Below are 20,254 nucleotides of genomic sequence, written 5' to 3'. Positions count from 1 at the left end.
AGAACTAAAGACAAAAATCATTTTGTAAGGACTAAAAGCAAAAAAACAATAAATTACAAGGACAAAAAATGTATGTAAACAAAAAAAAATTACATGGGTGTAAAAAAATCTACATGTAATTTTTAGGTTCTTTGATGATGTGACAAATAATTAGATTATTAAAATAATTCTTGATTAATGTTAAAGACTAAAGTTATTAACAAAGAATAAAAAATAAAGTGACAACAAAAGTTAAAAATTTTGTTTATAGAATAACTAAATTTGAAAAATATTTACGTAAAAAAGTATAAGATTTGTCACTTTTGATTCATTATATTTTGTTTTGTTATTTTAAGTTTTAAAAGTTTTATTATAGTTATTTATATTTTTAAAATGTATCATTTTGATTATTTTTTTTTAATTCAAAATGATACATTTTGAAAACATAAAGGATTAAATTAAAAATTGTGCACAAAGCATTAAACGATGATCCTGCAATCTTTCGACAAGTATATAGGATGATCCTGATGTATTTCGAAAGTTGTGCACGATTATAAGAGAAAAAACACCTTTGGAGGATACAAGATTTATTTGTGTTGAAGAAATGCTTGCATCATTCCTACAGATTGTCGGCCAGAACACTCGATATTGTGTAATCCGCAATACATTTGGCCGATCACAATTTGCTACAAGTGAAAATTTTCACAAGATTTTGAAAGCTCTGAACTCATTAGCACCTGATTTAATGGTTAGACCAGGCTCAACTGAGCCTGCAAAAATAAGGGAAAGCACAAGGTTTTATCCTTATTTTAAGGTATGTGATCATTATCTAATTATAACAAAATTATAATTATAATTGTGATTATTATAATAATATTTATGATTATTGATAGACACACTTTAGGATTGCATTGGAGCTATTGATGGTACACATATTCCCGCATCAGTAAAAGGACGAGATGTAAGCAGTTATCGTGATCGTCATGGAAATATATCACAAAATGTATTAGCTGCTTGTAACTTTGATTTGGAATTCATGTACGTTCTTAGCGGGTGAGAGGGTTCAGCACATGATTCCAAGGTGTTAAGTGATGCTTTGGCAAGGAAGAATGGACTTAAAGTGCCCCAAGGTAAGTATTATCTGGTGGATTGTGGATTTCCTAATCGACGCAAATTTTTAGCCCCATATCGAGGTGTACGATATCATCTACAAGATTTTGCAGGTCACGGTAATGACCCTGAAAATTAAAAGGAATTATTTAATCTTCGGCATGCATCCTTAAGGAATGTGATTGAGAGGATATTTGGTATTTTTAAATCGCGGTTCACAATTTTTAAGTCAGCACCTCCATTTCTATTTAAAACACAAGCAGAGCTTGTGTTGGCATGTGCAGCACTTCATAATTTTCTTCGCAAAGAATGTCGTTCTGATGAATTTCCAGTGGAACCTACTGACGAGTCTTCATCTTCATCTTCAGTGTTACCAAATTACGAAGACAATGATCATGAACCCATTGTTCAAACACAAGAGCAGGAACGAGAAGATGCTAATATATGGAGGACTAATATAGATTCAGATATGTGGAGAAATGCTAATAATTAGGCGAACATGAAGTGAGAATCACTTTGTTATTATTTTTTTAGGCAATAATGACTTTGTTATTAAAAGGTTTAAAATTTCTATCGTTTTTATTTTCTTTATTCAAACATTATAATTTATTTATCATCTTTTTCATTCACTTTTGTAACTTCCGTTATTTTTTTGTTTAAAATGTATTAATCTTTCAAAATCTTAAAAATCCATAAAGTACTTTGAAATCTTAAAAATTTGTGTTAGAAATCCATTAAAATCTTGGGTTAAGAATCCTGATTGTAAAAAGTCTTTTAAAAAAAATCTTTTAAAATCCCACAAAATCAATACAATCCCACATAATCTTTTAAAATCTTCAAGATTGTTTTTGTCAAAATATTCTCTCAAAATCCCAATCCAATACACCCCCTTAATGTACCAAAGTGAAACAACGGTAAAACATAATAAATCAAAATTGACATTAAGTCTTTTAAAATAATTAACTTTACATAACTAAAAACCACCATTATTATTTTTTATTTTATTAAAAAAATAAACAACTAAAACAATCATCATCTCCTCCAACTTCTTCCATATGAAAAGGTAAAAAATACATCATCACACAAATTGAACGATATCAACACATAATCTCGTTGGAATCACCGAAAATTCTTATACTCCTCATTGAAAAATCAAAACCTTTAACAACTATTGAAAACAAAAGTAGGAAAAATTGGAGCAAGAGTTATCTTTGATGAAAGACAAAAATATGTTCCTAACTCATCAATCAACTAAGATCTAAAATCATATAAACAAGAAAATCACAATGCGACTCTTTGTGAGACCTCCGAGTAAGACTTTCCCAGATAAGTAAAGGATTTCTCATCTAACATCTACAATCAAGCTGGGCGAAGGCGAGCAATGTAAGGATGGGTCGAATAGTGTGTTTCATTGGACCAAAATTGACATTAACATTTTTAACAACAAATTGACAAAAAAAAGATCAAAATGATACATTTAAAAAACATAAAGGATCAAAATAAAATTTGTAAAACACAATATACCAAAGCAAAATAACTGTGAAATATGATTAACCAAAAGTGACATTAAACCATTTTAAAATTTAAAAGTTAACATAAATTAATGTTTCTAATAAAAAATTAAAGAAAGAACTAAAATGATATATTTTTTAAAAACATAAAAGATTAAAATAAAACTTTTAAACCTTAATATACCAAAATGAAATAACTAAAACAAAATAATCGACCAAAAGAAATATAAGCAAAAAGTATAATGAACCCTTAAATAAATTAAATTATTTTTTTAGTAAATTCTTACTGTCCAATTTTTTTTGTTGTAATTTATTACTATCTTTGTGTCACAGAGTTCTTCCTTGTTTTCCTACCTTAATAATTAATAACTGATTTAAAAAAAAAGAAGAAAACTGTACTAATTAAAAGTGGTGCTCTCCATTTACCGTTTCTCCTTCCTGCAGTACTCGCAGTTCCCTTCTCCTCGACTCGGATCGGAGCAAAGCTCTCCTCTGTCCACAATCCTCCGTTTCACTCTCTCTAAAATCCTAACACTCCGAAATGCCCGAACCGGAATCGCAAAACGGACACGAGCAAGACCCGGAGCCGCAGCCAGAAACAGAACCAGTGCCAACAGAGCAAACACAACCACAATTGGAGCCGAAATCGAAATCCACGCCCGAACCAGAACCAAATCCGCAGCCAGAATCGGAGCCAGTGCCAACAGAGCAAACGCAAGCACAATTGGAGCCGAAATCGGGATCAGAAGCTGATCCAGCGGTAAACGACGCAGATCTCAGGGAAACGACGATTCATTCCAATGAAACGTATGCCAATCCTTCTCCCACTCCTCAGCTACGTAAAGACGAAGGAAGCCGAACGTTCACCATGAGAGAATTGCTGAACGGATTGAAAAACGATTCCGAACCGGAGAGAGAAGATGGCAACTCCCCCTACAGGTTATAGCTCTTTTTCCTAACTGAATCAAGAAAATGAAAAACGACAATGCGTTCAATTTTTCTTGTTGATGCAACTACGGAACAGTAGAACACAAAAATTGTAGATCGCAAATGGCTTGTAAAATATTTAATTGAGAAATGGTTCTAATTTTAGCTCCTGTTAATGCATTCCTTTTTATACAGCTATGGTAAATCAAAGTGGTTTAGATTTAATGGTTTGAGAGTGTCTTTCTCTTGTGCACGCATGAACTGCAGCTTACATTGTAGTGTTTCGAAATTTTCAGCCCAGAACAACAGCAACAGCAGGCAGACCAGAACAACGCTGCAATGGATTTGATAAACAGCGTTGTAGGTGTCGACGAGGAAGGCCGGTCCCGACAGAGGATTCTTACATTCGCTGCCAGGAGGTAACATGACTACTTTTATTTGCTACTGGGAATTATCCGCACCAAAAACTTCTTGTAAAACTGCAGTCTGCATTGTAATCTTTTGCGATTAGTAGGAGCTCAATGGCAGGGTCCTGCCATTGTTGATATTTATTCAAACTTGTAACTTCTTATTTGGATTTTCTAGATATGCTACTGCAATTGAGAGGAACCCTGAAGATTATGATGCATTGTACAATTGGGCATTGGTACTCCAGGTCTGAACAACTTTCTCACTTTGTTTCTGTAGCATTTATCTGGCGGAAATATGTATTGTGCATTTTCTGATGTAATGGGATTACAACTTCATATTATTTTATGAAATAAAATTCCTTGTATATCCATTACAAACAGAAATACTATTGGTTTGTGTTAAAGTCGAGTAAGCACACTGAATTTTGTATTTATTACTGGAAACAATATGGTCTTTTGGTCAGAATTACAGTACAAGACATAGACAACACAAGGTTCCCCCTGAGCCCTAACCAGACTCTCCTCCTTCTGCTTTTAGCAATTACTAAAACTACCCAATGAATAACCACCCCCAAGCCCCATACTTATAATGCATCACACACTAATTGTCATCCCTACATAAAGACAGAAATAATACAGAAAAATAATAATTCAGATCCATAGCAACCTAAATAACTGCCTAAAGACACAACTACTACACAAACACTCATAATTCAAGTCTACTAAGTCTCAGTTTGCTCTTTATCCCTTCTCATGTAAACTTTCCAAGCTATATTTCTATCTGTTTAAATTGTAATTATGCTATACTTGGTTCAAGCTTTACATAAACTGTCCATTCAATCTTTTTTGGCATGCAGGAAAGTGCAGATAATGTTAGCCCAGATTCCACTTCACCCTCTAAAGATGCTTTGCTTGAGGAGGCTTGTAAGAAGTATGATGAGGCCACTCGTCTTTGTCCCACACTGCATGATGTACGTAAGGATATACTTCTTTATGATGTTTTAGATGAATGGGTAGCAAATTTTTAGCTAGGATCTGGATAGGGTGTAAATGAGTTCAACATTGGAATACTTGGGCTTGGGTAAGAGCAGTCAAGGCTAAATGAGCCTGAGCCTTGAATGAGACTCAGTATAAAGTTTAAATGGGAATGCACACACATCTGAAGAAGTTAATATTATATGAGCTATTAACAAGCTGAGCCAAGTAGTAAAATTCTTAAGCTCAGTAACTTATTGATTGAGTTTCAGTCCTTTTGGTTAATTAAAAATGTGAACTTGACTAACAAGAGAACCGCTTATTTATTGCACATCAAACATTCCGACTTATTAAAAATGTGAACCTGAGCTATTAAACATTCTGTCTCTCTCATTCTGTGGTATTCAAGAGACCCACTTATTTATTGCCCACCTATTCTTTAGATACACAATCCACTGTTCTAATCTAACTAATTGTTGATAAATTTATTGAGTCTGTTCTAAGTTCCAACTAACTGGTAATGTATGGACCGAATATCTAACAGAACTGTACTGAGTCAGTGATAGAAACCAATTAGTTAGTTAGTTAGTTAGGTTGGTGGGTTGAAATAGTTCAAACAAGGCAGGCTGCCTATAAATGAGAGGGGAGGTTGAGAGAGAGATCATATTATCATTTGTGAGAGGAAATTGGGGCAATTTGGTGGCATAGGGAGCTGCAGATCACCAGATCCTCAAAGTTCTGTAGTGTGTATTTTCTAGTCTATAAATTGGGGAGTTCTTTCTTCCCTATTCTTTGCAGTAAGATACTGGGTTTCTTTCAACTGATATGAATATGAGAGCTCTGATCTTCAAGCTATGGGTAGTGTAGATGGGAGGATCTAGGGGCTCTTCAAGTTTGTCAAGAATGAAGAAACACTTTCTTAACATTCTTGAAGAAATGAGGATAGAGATAGAAAGTTTCAGACTTTCAGTAGGGAACTCAAGGAAGAATGAGAATTGTTGGTGAAAAAATACAGAAGAGAAGGTAAAGGTCCTTGGAAGGAAGAAAACAGAGGGGATGTGAAGTCTTGAAAGATGGAGGAGAATCTTAGGAGCATAAAAATAGAGGGAAAGAGAAAGTCTTAAAGGATGGAGGGACCACTGATATGGTGGAAGCAGAAACAAAGATAAAATCTGAACTAATATCATCAGAGGATGGGAGCAAAGGAGTAAAGGACTGCTTCCTGTACATGAAGAAACAAGAGAAGTTTGAAGGAAAAAAAACAATGCTTCAGTCCAAAAGATAGGAGAGAACATCATAATGAGGCAGGATTTGAAAAAATTGAGGGTGAAAAATACACAGATTGATTGAGGCAGAGATTGATTGAAGGTAAATCAAATTTCGCCAGTGAGTTACAAGCCCCAAAAGGAGAAGAGCTGCAGGTTATCTGAGAAAGTGGTAGTTGGGGACATGGAGGGGTTGACCATAGTGGGTGAATATGAAGCACTGGTCTGGCATGGCTACAAAACTTGGTATCTCAGGTTGTCCAGTCAAGATATTGCCACAAAAGCCACCAGATTTGTGTTCTTCCATGGAGCGGGATGGTCACTGTCTAAGATGGATCTCTGGTCTCCCATGTGGGCTGACCCAGCCTCCACGGTTTGATTGTGACACTCGTAAGTTGGTTGATGTTACTCTATAAATAGAGACAATGGTGGAGAAAGGCACTGTCTGTTAATTCCAGAACAACGACATGATAACCACAGATAGACCTGAAACAAGGTATAACATATTAACCAAGCTGCCATCATCAAAACCTCTGGATCAAGGTCTTCACAAGGAAAGGACGACGAAGGGAGAGTGACCGACAAAGCAGGAGAAAATAAATTTCTGAATTTAATGGGCCAAACCCAAACCACTAAGGACAGTGAGTACCAAGACAAAAGTTGTCATATTACAACCCAGGAACTTCCATCATGTGCAGCAGTGCAGTTCACCAGGGAGCCGGGAGATCTCATTACAACTATAGCAGTGGTGATGATGCTCTGTTTCATGGCTAAAAATACAGAAGAAAACAGAGCACTAGGGAAGCATGGGAGTGCTCACATATTTGTGTTTGACACAGGAGAAGTGAAAGTTAATTTTGGGATGCAGTGGTCTGGTTGACTTGTTCATGATGCTTCAAACAACTGGAACAATGATGTGGGCTTTCTTTCAGCTGCCACAAGCTGTCCACCTCGAGGACAAGGTGAATGTTTAATAGGGGTGGGGAGTATTGATAGCTACCCAATAGTTAGTACTTAGTAATTATTAGTTACATTAACGAGTCAATTAGTTACATTAATGAGTCAATTGATTAGGTTAGTGTGCTGAAATAGTTTAAATAAGGCATGTTGTCTATAAATAAGAGGGGTGGCTGAGAGAGAGATCAGAGGGAGATCATCTTTCCATTTGTTAGAGGAAATTAGGACCTTTTGGCATTGAGTGGTGCAGACCCTCAAAGTTCTGCAGTGTTATCTATTCTACACTCCTAGATCTGTGTTTAGTATCACCCTTTGAGCTCCTTGTTAAAGAAAGAAAAGTTTTGTTGTTCATACATAAGCAACGTTAAAGTTGTGCCTTGGTGACCAATTGGTCATGAGTTTGAATTCGGAAACAATCTCTTTGCATAAGCAAGGGTAAGGCTGCGTACAATGACTCTCCCCCATATCTTCACATAGCAAGGAGCCTTCTAGCATTGGGGTACATTATACATAATTTGTTACCATGTTATCCCACAATTCTGTTGTATTAGCTACATTTTATACCAGGCATGCTTTTCCAAATATAAGTATCCTTACCTTGGGGGAAGTAGTCACCTCTGCTATCTTGCAATCACTTCAGTATTGATAGCCAATCTATCTGTAGGAAAATTCTGTCCATATTGTGATGATACTTGAGTAGTCTCCTCGCCAAAGTCTATTGATATAGTTGGAAAGCTCAAAATAATTCCTATTTGGATTTAAGTATGTTTGTGTTTTTATACACAAAATGAGAGTCTTTACTTTTTATTTTTCCCCCCCCTACATTTGATTGTATTCAGGCTTTCTACAATTGGGCTATAGCAATTTCTGATCGGGCAAAGATGCGTGGCCGCACAAAGGAAGCTGAAGAGCTATGGAAGCTGGTCAGTAAAAATAAATGCTGCCTTTTATTAATGGTTTCATGCATATTTTGGATAGTGCTTTATAAAGAATTGAATTCATACTGAACTTGAATGGAAGAAATTTTCACATTTTTGGTTATAGTTGTCAAGTGTTGGTTGATAGAGATCATCACACACTCTATTTTTTGTTGAATTTAACCTTTTTTTTCCCCCAGGCAACACGGAACTATGAAAAAGCAGTTCAACTTAACTGGAACAGTCCTCAGGTTCTTCTCAATTAATTTGTAAAAGTTTGTCTTGCATTTTCTTATAATGTGGGAACATGATTTTGAAACAGCCTTTCTTGTTTCCTTAGATAAATATTTGCTTTACTCTGTACACTTTCTGTTCAAACACTTTTGATTTTCTTCACAAGCATGGTCATTGCATATTGAGCCCTTGTTACTGACTCATGGAATCTATTACAGGCGCTCAATAACTGGGGACTTGCTCTTCAGGTATATTTAACTCGCCAGTATTCAAGCATTTCACTTCTATACACTAACTACAATTAAAAGGAAAAGTGTATTTTTATGGTTACATGCTTCTAACTGCATGTTTGGGTTCTCCCCCCTCATTGATATGCATGTATATTGCTAGGAATCAAAATAGAACTTTAAGTTAAGAGAAGCTTCATTAAATAAAATGCTCTTCAAAAGGCCATTTTCATCTTTCTGCAAGACCTCGATCTTTTTACTTCACCTAAAAGATTTCTTTATACCAAAAGCACTTTGGGCTCTTGTGAATAAATCTCATTCAAACGTGCAGTCATAAATAACTTTTCAAGTATTATAATTTTTAATCTAAACTGAAACATGGTATAGCACTTCTATCTCATTCAGTGCTGTACTCAAGCATCCCTGTGCTGCAATACTTAGGTAATGACCTAGCATTAGCACAATTGAATCATTAATCCATGTCAGAAAAGATTAAACTTAATTTTAATTTGGCTGTGGATGGTCTAATATCTTTCCCCCTCTTTTATTTGGATTTGGAACCTCTAATGTAAATTTTGGCAAAAAAAGCATGACACGGGCAAGATTATCTCAAAAGCTTCTACAGATTAAAAAAAAGAATGGGATAAAACCTTCTAACCATTGGAACAGCCATATGTACCTGTTCCCTTTGTTTTTTTTGCTAATCTTACCCAACTCTCTTCTCTTCTTCAGAATACATTTCCCTATACCTTGAGAGTTATTTTGTAAACTCTGTATTTAATACTGTTGAAGAATTCATAATTTTCCACATTGGAAATTCTCAATTAATGTTTTTGTCTTTTTTTTTGTTTAAAAAATTGGTTTCCAATTTAGGAACTCAGTGGCATTGTTCCAGCTCGAGAAAAGCAAAAGATTGTGAGAACTGCTATCAGCAAGGTAACAAAAATATTTGAGGGAATCAGATGGAATTGACAAACAAGTGTTTTACATCAGCTATGTTCTCTGAGTATTAACTCATTTCCACTTCCACATTTGACATTTCCATATTCTTTGATTTTGATGCAGTTTCGTGCAGCCATACAGTTGCAATTTGATTTCCATCGGGCAATTTACAATCTTGGAACTGTTCTGGTCATATTGCTTTTTCATTTTACACAGTGACACATTATGCTTTGGTGTCTTGTATTGGCATGCATGTAATAGTATGAAGAGTATATAACTGACTCACTTAATGCCTTTGCAGTATGGATTAGCAGAGGACACTTTAAGAACTGGGGGATCAGTGAGTGCTCAAGAAGTTTCACCAAATGAATTATACAGCCAGTCTGCAATATACATTGCTGCTGCTCATGCATTGAAACCAAATTATTCAGTAAGAAGCCACAGTCTATTTGTCTTGCCTTGTACATATTTATTGGCTTTATGCATTTTTTGGATTAGAAATATTTTTAATCTAGTTAATTTCTTCCTCCAATTTTAATCATGCAATCAGCTCATTATTATTATTAATTTGGTGTAACAGGTTTATAGCAGTGCCTTGCGGTTGGTGCGTTCTATGGTGAGTACACATTATTCTAAATTATGTTAGTGTACCAGGATCAACATTGCAATGTGCAACACAATTTATCATTTAAATGACCTAAAAAAATTTGCTCTATCAAGCTTTCTGAATTTTGTTTCACAATAAGTAACCATGCCGTTGTATTGGATTTCACCCCCTTAAGTAGTACTTATAGTGAGTCAACCTACTTTTTATTAGAAGTCAACTATGTCTTCTACTTGAATTGATATGTGTCATCCGTTATTGCTGTTTCATTACTATGCCAATGGAGTGTTAGTTGATGGAATCATTCATTTAAATACTAACTTAGACAGAACTCAATTTTCACAGCTACCATTACCACACCTTAAAGTTGGATATTTAACTGCACCTCCTGTGGGGGCATCGATTGCACCTCATAATGACTGGAAACGATCAGAATTCCTTTTGGATCATGAAAAGCTTCAGCAGGTAAGATGTGGCTGACAAGTTGAAATGTTTTAATAGGCAAAGTCACATTTAGTATTAAAATCATTGCATAACCTCTCGGATCTAGTGTCACAACTGCTAATTTATGATTAAATGACTTGCATTCCTCCCTTGGTTCAGATACCCAGAGGAGAATATAAACAAGTACCACCTCAAAATCTCTCAGGCAGATTGGTAGATGCAGTGAGTGGAGATAAGAAGACTATCAAAGTAGATATAGCAGATATTATTTCTGTATCAGCATGTGCTGATCTTACCTTACCACCTGGTGCAGGCCTCTGCATAGATACAAGTTATGGATCAGTTTACTTGGTAAGCAACAGTTTCATTGATCTGGGTTTATCCATATTGTACAAATTTATTGCTTCCTTCCTCCGCACTTATCAAACATTGTTTAATCAATTGCACAAAATCAATTTTGATTGAAGACAAGATAGAGCAATTTTGGACTGACAAAGCCATGACCTTTTTCATAATCAAGTAATCATGACACCCACATTTAATAATGAAATTCCCACTTCCGCATGCTTGATTGTCCCTACAATTTCTTGTAACTATAGTTCTGGTTTTATTTCTTAGTCAATCCTGTTGTTATCTTCTGACAACTGGAATTTTTTTGTGATGGCTTATTGTGTTGATAGTGTATCTGATTATGTCATGAGATTATCAGCTTTAAATGGAGAAGGCAATTACTTGCACTATTGCTGTTCATTCTGTCTTGAAAAAGAATACACAGCTCCTAGGGGGCATAACCTCCATGCTTCCATTAGTTCTCTCTGTGCATTTGCATAGAAAGGCAAAGTCCATTCATGTGTTTCAGTGTTTCCGAAATAACCCCTCCCCTGCTCACCACCATTGTATTTTAAAACTTGCTCTCCCAAATCCAAATTTAATTAATTTTTCAAGGGTTCATGAAATCTTTGAAATGTGATTTCATCTCAATCTATAAACAGAAGAATCTCTTTAGATTTTGAAAATGCACCTCTAATCTTCATTTTTACTTGGATTATCAAGGTTGCTGACTCTTGGGAATCATTGGATGGCTGGCTGGATGCACTTCGTCTAGTTTACACAATTTATGTGCGAGGCAAAAGTGATGTACTGGCTGGTATAATAACAGGATGAATATAAATTTTAATTGTACCCACCAATTTGATTTGATATGCCACTTTTTGTAAGAACTCATTATCCAGTGTTTTTCACTTCGCAAACTTGTGTATAATATTGAGTAATGTATGAAATAATTACAATACCATTGAAAAATCTTGGTTTACTCATTGACCAGTTTGTTGAGCATTCTAATTTTTATCAATATATATTTTACAAGAGTTGCTGTATTAGATAGATTGAGAGAGAAGTTTTTGTGTAACAGAGAGAGAGAGAAACTGATATTATTGAATATCACACAAGTTAGTTACAAAGAGATATTTATAGAACTCTGAACTAAGAGAGTATAGCTGTTAATAGCAAAGAGGGAGGTGCTGTTAGCAAAAGCTAGCAGCCCTTACAAAATTGTTTTAACATTCATACATATACTCTAATATGCAGAATTTTGGGAACTGAAATTTGAATCAATGTATGTTGGTGCCTTTCCACTACACTTGCAATTGCATGAATTTCTCGAGGTTCAAGCCTATTTTTTGTTGTTTAATCCTCTGCTCGATTGGCTTTCATTATTATTTTTTTTTTTTTTTGGGGTGGGAGGGGTACCTGCAAGAGCAACTTCAAAATCATACGTTATTTTTGTCAAATTTTATGTTGCAAATTGTATGGGGTGACACTGAATCTTCTGTAAAGCATTTGGATAATGTTTGATGTGCTCCAATGTGGGTGGGAAGGGTGCACTAACTAATAATTCCTATAGAATTGTTTGCTCTATTGTGGGTGAAGCTCTAGGTAGGAACGAATTTCATGCAGATAGGAGGTTTAATTCTTGCAAGAGCTAGAATCGCAGCTGGTAGAGTCCATAGTCCTTCCCCACAAATTAGTCCAGAGGCAGCTGCTGGAACCATCAACTCTGCCTTCTTGGAGTCAAGCTTCTGCCAAGCAAACACAACCACAGTACCTATGAACATATCGATTGCAAAGTATGCTCCAACCAGAAACGGTACGGCCATGACCATTGGTAATGGCATCCATTTCCCAATCTTTTGGGGTGCAAAATCTCTTATCATGTTTACTCCTATGGCAAAAGCAAAGAACCCAAAGCATAGCTGCAAACAATGCTGTGGCAATGCTGAGAAACCTTGGACCCCGATGATTGCCATGTTTCTATAAATTAACGCATATGGAGCTTTGAATTCTCCATGCGGGTTTCCCACATCAAATGCCTTGTAGTATAGGAAGAAGCTGAGAGGAGCTGTCACACAACCCATTGCAATGCCAATTACTTGGCATATGAACATTGCTCTAGGAGAGGTACGTGTGTAATGTGCAGTTTTGAAATCTTGCATCAGAATGCAAGACACTGAGATCACGGATTTAATGAGACCACAACCCACAAGTCCAGCCACCACACCATTTTCTTTTCCTGTAACAGCTGCCAGCGTAAAGAGTGCAACCTTCCCATAATTATATGCCATGTTTATGTCAGTGAGACCTGCTCCGAAAGCATTGCAGAATGCCAGAGATGGAGCAAATATATAAGCTACCACCACGTAGTACCATTTCAGCTGAGGAAACATGCGTGGAATTATAATTATGGAAATCATTGTGAAAACAACGTATCCAATGACTCCAATCCGCAGGGGAATGGTCTCCCTTAGAAATTCATCAGTTTGTTTAAGGTCCTCGGTAGGATTCTCGTGCCGATCAGCAGCTACTGTTGCAGTAAGAAAACGACCTCAACATTAGATATATATTTTTATTATTGAAAAATAAAAAAGAAGCAAACTTGAGTGTTTGGATGTGACTGCTCTTACCATTTTTATTATTCTTGCTCCTCATTCTTTCATTAACATTGAGGACTGTAGAAATTAGAATCTTGGTGAAATTGTATATGCCATCACCCAGGATAAGAGCAATGGAAACAAAAACCTTGTAACCGTATAAGCCCTTCATGTTAGTTTCTTCTAAATTGTCAGGGAACCAGTCTCCTTTAAGCCGATCAATGAGCGGATACATGACCCCAAAAGAGAGCACAGCTCCAAGGAGCAAAGAACAGTTCACAAGATGGGAGCAAATCATCCCTGCTCCCACAAAAGTCATACTAAAATCGAAGTAGAATCTGCAAAGTAAATTCAAAAACTAAGATCAGTAATAGTTTGGATGGAAGCCTCCATTCCTGAAGCAATTAATTAATATGCTCAAAATCATACGTTTGCTTCCAAGCTTGCAATCCGAAGGTAGGGAACTGTTCGAATCCACAGTCCTCTATCCCTGAGAAGAACCACTTAAATAAACCCCACAAGAAACTGGTACAAAAATACTTCGTGAAGCCTCGTACTTGCTTCCTGCAATATTATAAAAACATTATTATTAATTAGTCTTTTTGTTGATAAAAATATATCATAATATATAACTCTTGCATCTACAAATTGCAACAAATGAAAGCTGATGAATAAAAGAGAAGTATACTGTACTTGGCCATTTTGTCACCCTGTGTATGGAAACCATTGATGAGAACCGCTGTTGCCAAGCCACTTGGATAAGTTAATTTGAGGTCAACTATCATGATCTGCGGCAGGAAAAAAAAGCAGTAAGCCAGAGGGTTTTGGAGTCTTGTGTGAGTTTTCATCACATGCAACTCAAACTGAACTTCAATACTCTTGGCAAGTCAGGCAATAGGCACGTCACAAACGTAATGGAAAATTTAGTAAGATAAAAATAAACATCTGGGTTTCATTTTGTTGATGAGTGATTGTAAGTTTGTAACAAGTTCTACATATGCATCCAATATTACAAGTCACAAAAAGAAGTGCATCAAAGACATCCAAAACAAAACTTCGCAAAAAAAAAAAAAGTGTAAAATATACCTTTCTGAGTGGAATCAAGACAAAGAGACCAACAAAACAAACCACAAAAAGGAAGCCAGTCATCCAACCAAATCCAGGTTCTTTAATAGCACCTGGGTTGTTACCCTCGTTTTCCACTCCTGACAACTCATAAGTTGTCCTGTTTAATCCCAACAGATAAGAAGCAAATCCTCCTGCCATATACACATACATAGATCAAACTCTAGTATACAAAATAACATATACAAAGAGTGAATAAATTCATTAAGTAATATGGAGAAGACATGTATTTTCAAAAATATAAATTACAAGCCTCTAACCTCCAACAGCAATGCTATAGCACGCAACTGCACAAGTCTGTATGATGGTGTTCTCCTGGCGACTGAATGGCTTGGCTACAAAGCCGGCCTTGTGAAGCAGTTTGGTCCAGGTTCGGATAAACACAAAGGCTAGAAGTGCGGCCGAGACATTACAGTTAGGAACCATTCCAGTTGTGAGGTTGAGCTTCATGACTATTATGCTGAATGTGATTCCAATAATCATGCTCACAAATAATCCTCTCACTGTTATCTGTTCTGTCCATGGCTGAGGCTCGACTTCAGCAGCAGCAGGTACCTGCTCCTCCAAGTCCTCATCTCTTTCAACTATTTCTTCTTTCTTCTCTTCTTCCATGTTAAGGCCACTTGATGGGGAGATCATGATCTCTCTATCTGTAGTAGCAGCTATAAGGCCTAACAAGTAACACAAACTTTGTACATATCAGAGAAAACTCAACTCAAGCACACCAAAATAGATATTGTCTGGTTGATATTAATACTGAGTTTATTAATTGTGATGTTCATGCATAGATATATTGAAAAGTGGAATAATGATATACTATTACTATCTCACCTTAGTTTATTTGTTCTTTCTCCTTTAGACTTTTCCTGGCCAATTGGATGGAGCATGGAAGATATTAAGATATGCTTTCTTAAAGGCACAGCTAGCTACTGTATGGATTGATGTGGGGTACATATATAGATCAGTGTTAACTAATAACTGGATGGTATGTTTGGTAGAGGGAAAAGAAAACCAAGTAAGAAACAAAAATTTGAAATTTTATTTTTGGAAGTTAACTATTATTATTGTTTTCTGTTCATTTTCTCTTCAACTAAACACAATATATATATCATTATACCTGTTTTATTTTTCTGTCGATTTCTTTTCCTTCTACTTTCATCCCTTCTAAAGGGACCCTTACTTTCCTTGACTTGCTGGTTGTACATTATAACAATAACAATGCCGATTCTTTTGAAGTCAACTAAGTTTAACATATATCAATAATGAGTTTAATTCCGTAGATGTTTTAACAAGTTGCAGTGAAATTGGTTGGTCTATCATTTGGCTATGGCTGGCTTCTAGTGTTCTAAAAAATCGTATCAATAAATATCGGATTTAAAACACTAATAAATTAATAAACATTGCGTACTTTTGAAAACCAATAGTGTGTCCGCCAATCATAAGTTCAGATCGATGACAATTCACTACAATTATTATTTTGAGATTATTTATTCATACAATAATATGCAACATTTTCCACAACATTTTATCTCTTTCACATCCACTCTTTTCCTCCTATTTTTCTTTTTGTTGTATAACATTTTCTACAATATTTTTGTATCAATACAATTATTACTCGAATAATATGCAACATTTTCCACAACATTTTATCTCTTTCACATCCACTCTTTTCCTCCTATTTTTCTTTTTGTTGTATAACATTTTCTACAATATTTTTGTATCAATACAATTATTACTCGAATAAGAAAGCATTCATAATACGTTTATCTCTTTCACATCGACTCTTTTCCTCCTATTTTTCTTTTTGTTGTATAACATTTTCTACAACATTTTCGTATCAATACAATTATTACTCAAGTAAGAAAGCATTCATAATACGTCTATAATCGATAATAATAAATTTATAGATATTCAATTGGTAAGTTGATCACTCATGATCCAAGTAATTACGATTAGAGATGTTCATGGTTTATTTGATTTTTATACAAAAGTCATCTGAACCAAACATAAAATAAGGTTATGATTCAATTTAAATGTAACATCAAATTCAAATCAAATCAAATTAATCTTTTACATTTTGATTTGGTTTGACGATTTTTTATTTTTTAATCTATTATCATAATTTAAAACCTATCAACTAAACTTACCTAATTATTATGTTATATTATTTTTAAAAATGAATTTTAACTTTTAATAAAAAATTTAACATATTTTAGTTGAAAATTATTATTTTCACTTCTATTTAGTCTTAAAACAAAATGGTATTGTCAACTTTTTTGATAACATAATAGTAATTTGTGCATCATTTGATATTTAATATTATTTTTTAACGATATCAATATATCTTTTTTTAACATATGAAAGTAAAATATGCATCTTAATTATAAAGTAAAAGAAAAGTAAATTATTTAATACTTATTATTAATTTCCACAATAAAAAGTTAATATAATTATAATATGTGGTTTGTTTAATTTGGTTCTGTTTTTAATAATAAAATTCAAAAACTAAATCAAACCACAAAAAGTATGTGGTTTTTTAGATTTTTTATTTTTGTGATTTTTTGATTTTTTTTAATCGATTTGGTGGTTTGCCAATAGTTTGATTCAATTTTGAACACCCCTAATTATGATTGTTTAAAACAAAACAAAATAAATATCAATAGAAATTTAAACTTCCTTATTGTAACAATAAAGATTAGGTGAACAACAAATGGTAAAAAAATAAAAAATTATTGAATTGTTTAAGACTACCATATGTCAATGGTTTCAATTAATTATAATTCAACATATAGTTGATTTTTTCAATTACGAAATAGAATTAATAAAACTTAATTAAATGTGGTAGAATCATAGTGATCTTGGACCATATAATAATTTTTTCGGAAACACATCTAGATTATCTTATACTAACCTTCCTTTGCTCGCTTAACATTCTTGTGATAGTGTATAAACACTTTTGTGCACCATATACATCTTTGCTAGATAAAATTTTATCAATATAATTTATAGAGACTATACTTTCAATCTAAGAGCACCTCCAACCAAGTTCTCCACCAAAGTTTCTCTTTTATTTTTTTTAATAATGTTTCATACTTCCTTATAATGTCACATCACATTTCTTATTTTAAACAACCCAATCAATTTTTTACTCCAACCAAGAAACTTACTAAAGTTTCTCAAATGGACCCCACAATATACTTTTTTATATTTTATTAGTCATGTTAATTTTAAGTTAATATATTTAAATGACAATAGGTAAATATTAAATAAATATATAATACATTTTAATTAAATAAAATTTAACTTTCAAAATTAAAATACATAAAATATAATGCAAATTTAAATTATTAATAATAAATTTTAAAATACATAAATAAACACAAATAACCTACCATTAAAATGGAGTTCAATTTTCATTATTCTCAGGTCCAAAACGTTCCCAAATATGTTCCACTAAATTTGTTTGAAGATGACAATGTATTTTCTTTTAATGCATATGTGCTCTTTTTTCTAAATATCTTCTAAAAGCTTTATGATGTTCATTAAGAACTTCAGGTGTGGAAACATCATCACTTGTACCATCATATGAACAATCAAAATTTACATCATATTCATATCGTTCATCTTTGACAATCATATTATGCAATTTTATGCATGCATCCATTATTTTCTTCAATATTTCAATTCCCAAAATTGAGTTGGGAAATGTATAATTGCAAATCGTGACTGAAGAACTCCAAAAGCTTTTTTGACATCTTTCCTTACTGCTTCTAGATGTTGGGAAAACAATTTTATTTTTTCTCCTAGTGGCTTTGGGGTGATTTTTACGAATGTAGCTCATTCTAGATAAATACTATATGCTAAATAATATCTCGTGTTGTATGTGATTCTATTTATTGTAAATTATACCTCAGGAGCTCGCCCTTGCAAACCTTCATTTAAGGACATCAAATTGGTTAAGGACATTTATGTCATTATTTGAATCAACAATACCAAAATGTGCATGCCAAATCCACAAGTCATGTGACGTCACTGCTTCTAGCATAATAGTTGCTTTTTCGCGATCTCCTCTTTGATATTGATCTTTCCATGTTGTAGGACAATTTTTCCATTCCCAATGCATACAACCAATGCTACCTAACATTACGGGAAAGCTGCATGCATCTCCAATTTTCAAAAGACGTTCAATGTCATTGTTGTGGGGCCTTCTTAGGTACTCGATCCCAAATACCTCATTCACTTCTTGGACAAACTTTTGTAAGCATTCCATTGTAGTGGTTTCACCAATACGCACATACTTATTCGTGCTATCTGTCAGTGATCCATAAGCCAACATGTGAATTGCAACAACACATTTATGCAATGATGAAAGGCTTATTCTCCCAATAGCATCATTCCGCAATTGGAAATACTCGTCATTGTTGCTAACTCTTTTGAAAATGCGTAGGAATACATGTCTTCGCATTCAAAACCTTCATCGAAATTGATTATCATTATATACTAGACTTGCAGAGAAGTGATCATTAAATAAGCGAAGATGACATTCTTCACGATTTCTTGGTATATGAATTCTTTTACGAGCACGTTGTTTGGAGTTGCTACCTTCTTCTTCCACACATTTATCAATTAATTTTTGAATACACTTATGTTGGGCTCAAATGACACTCAACTCATATTCAATAAATTTTCCATTGAGTTAACTTCTAGAATGCAAATCATAAGGATCCTTTTGACAAAAGAAGGCAAGAAAAAGTTGACAAATACAATTGAAGAAAAAAGAAACAAGGGAAACAAAGTGGCGTGATACAAAATGGCAACATTGAAACAATATATAAGATTCAACAACTAATGTTATGTAACAACTACTTTGACTCCCAACGGCTAGTTCAACCCATGTTTTTTCTTAATTATTTTGCGCAAATAATTGTGAAATTGAAATTGTGTCCCTGTCATCCCAGGTTTATCCTTCATGAGGGTGGAAAACTCTTTCAAGAGTAATTCTCCCTTTTCTTTCCAGACTTCAGCCTCCTTGGTATGTATACGATCTTTTAATTTTGTCAATACCTGACTCAATGACTCTTGCATTGCCTTAATCTCTACGAGGTCGAAATTTGTTTCTTTAGATTTCGCTTTAGCCTTCCTTTTTGTCATTTTTGTTCCCATTGGACGCTATAAAGGAGATGATATTATGTCAAATTCATAATCAGTTGTCATGTCTGATTGAGATAATGACGTGTAGGTCCCTGTTGTCGATGTCTTTGTTCGTTTAGAAGAACCTCCACCATACATTGCAAGCCATTTAGCGTGGTTCCTCACTTCACGCCATGCATACTCATGACTAAACGACTTTTTGTGATCTTGATAAAAATGGCTTAAGTATTGTTGATGACATCATCCTCATAGCTTCCACTTTTCTTCAGCTCTAACACTTTGGTCCTTTGCAACATTCAGTCATGCACTAATGAGTAGTTTATCATCAACCATTGAAAACCTTTGTTTAGTATTTGCACGATCACTCAAGCTTATATCTCCACTGGTTGTAACCTTTTCCAAGTTAATTTGGGAGAAAAATGAAGAAACTTAGAGACTCTAGTGTGGATTCCGCTAGTGTTTGCACTTCTTGATGAGAGTAATTTCCACCACTACTCATCATTGAAACATCGTTAATCATAACGGGACTAAATGTTTGGAATGAAGAAT

The 20,254-nt window shown here is 34.3% G+C and overlaps 2 protein-coding genes across 5 annotated transcripts; one reads left to right on the top strand and one right to left on the bottom strand.

Moving 5' to 3' along the window:
- Positions 1 to 2,990: 2,990 nt before the first annotated feature.
- Positions 2,991 to 11,804, top strand: LOC100786164 (protein HLB1). The gene is made up of 14 exons (XM_003556380.5): positions 2,991 to 3,539; positions 3,824 to 3,946; positions 4,113 to 4,182; positions 4,795 to 4,908; positions 7,974 to 8,057; positions 8,252 to 8,302; positions 8,504 to 8,533; positions 9,386 to 9,448; positions 9,578 to 9,643; positions 9,756 to 9,884; positions 10,035 to 10,070; positions 10,404 to 10,523; positions 10,662 to 10,853; positions 11,556 to 11,804. The coding sequence occupies exons 1-14, from the start codon at positions 3,142 to 3,144 to the stop codon at positions 11,664 to 11,666; spliced, it is 1,587 nt and encodes a 528-aa protein (XP_003556428.1). The 5' UTR covers positions 2,991 to 3,141; the 3' UTR covers positions 11,667 to 11,804.
- Positions 11,805 to 11,899: 95 nt separating this feature from the next.
- LOC100785643 (metal-nicotianamine transporter YSL1) lies at positions 11,900 to 15,626 on the bottom strand. 4 transcript variants are annotated; one of them, XM_003556379.5, is made up of 7 exons: positions 15,386 to 15,626; positions 14,815 to 15,225; positions 14,516 to 14,688; positions 14,123 to 14,217; positions 13,859 to 13,993; positions 13,463 to 13,767; positions 11,900 to 13,362 (listed from the first exon to the last, which is right to left on the bottom strand). In XM_003556379.5, exons 2-7 carry the CDS (start codon positions 15,191 to 15,193, stop codon positions 12,434 to 12,436), a joined length of 2,016 nt encoding a protein of 671 aa, XP_003556427.1. In that variant the 5' UTR covers positions 15,194 to 15,225; positions 15,386 to 15,626; the 3' UTR covers positions 11,900 to 12,433. The 4 variants fall into 4 exon arrangements, with proteins under 4 accessions (XP_003556427.1, XP_006606419.1, XP_006606418.1 ...); XM_006606356.4 differs by having other exon boundaries at positions 11,900 to 13,359; XM_006606355.4 differs by lacking the exon at positions 15,386 to 15,626 and having other exon boundaries at positions 14,815 to 15,377.
- Between the last annotated feature and the right edge of the window lie 4,628 nt (positions 15,627 to 20,254).

The sequence above is a fragment of the Glycine max genome, chromosome 20 (genome assembly GCF_000004515.6).
Source record: "Glycine max cultivar Williams 82 chromosome 20, Glycine_max_v4.0, whole genome shotgun sequence".
Taxonomy (NCBI): Eukaryota; Viridiplantae; Streptophyta; class Magnoliopsida; order Fabales; family Fabaceae; genus Glycine; species Glycine max.
The sequence above is the reverse complement of the archived record's forward strand: the minus strand, read 5'-3'. Positions and strand labels throughout refer to the sequence as shown.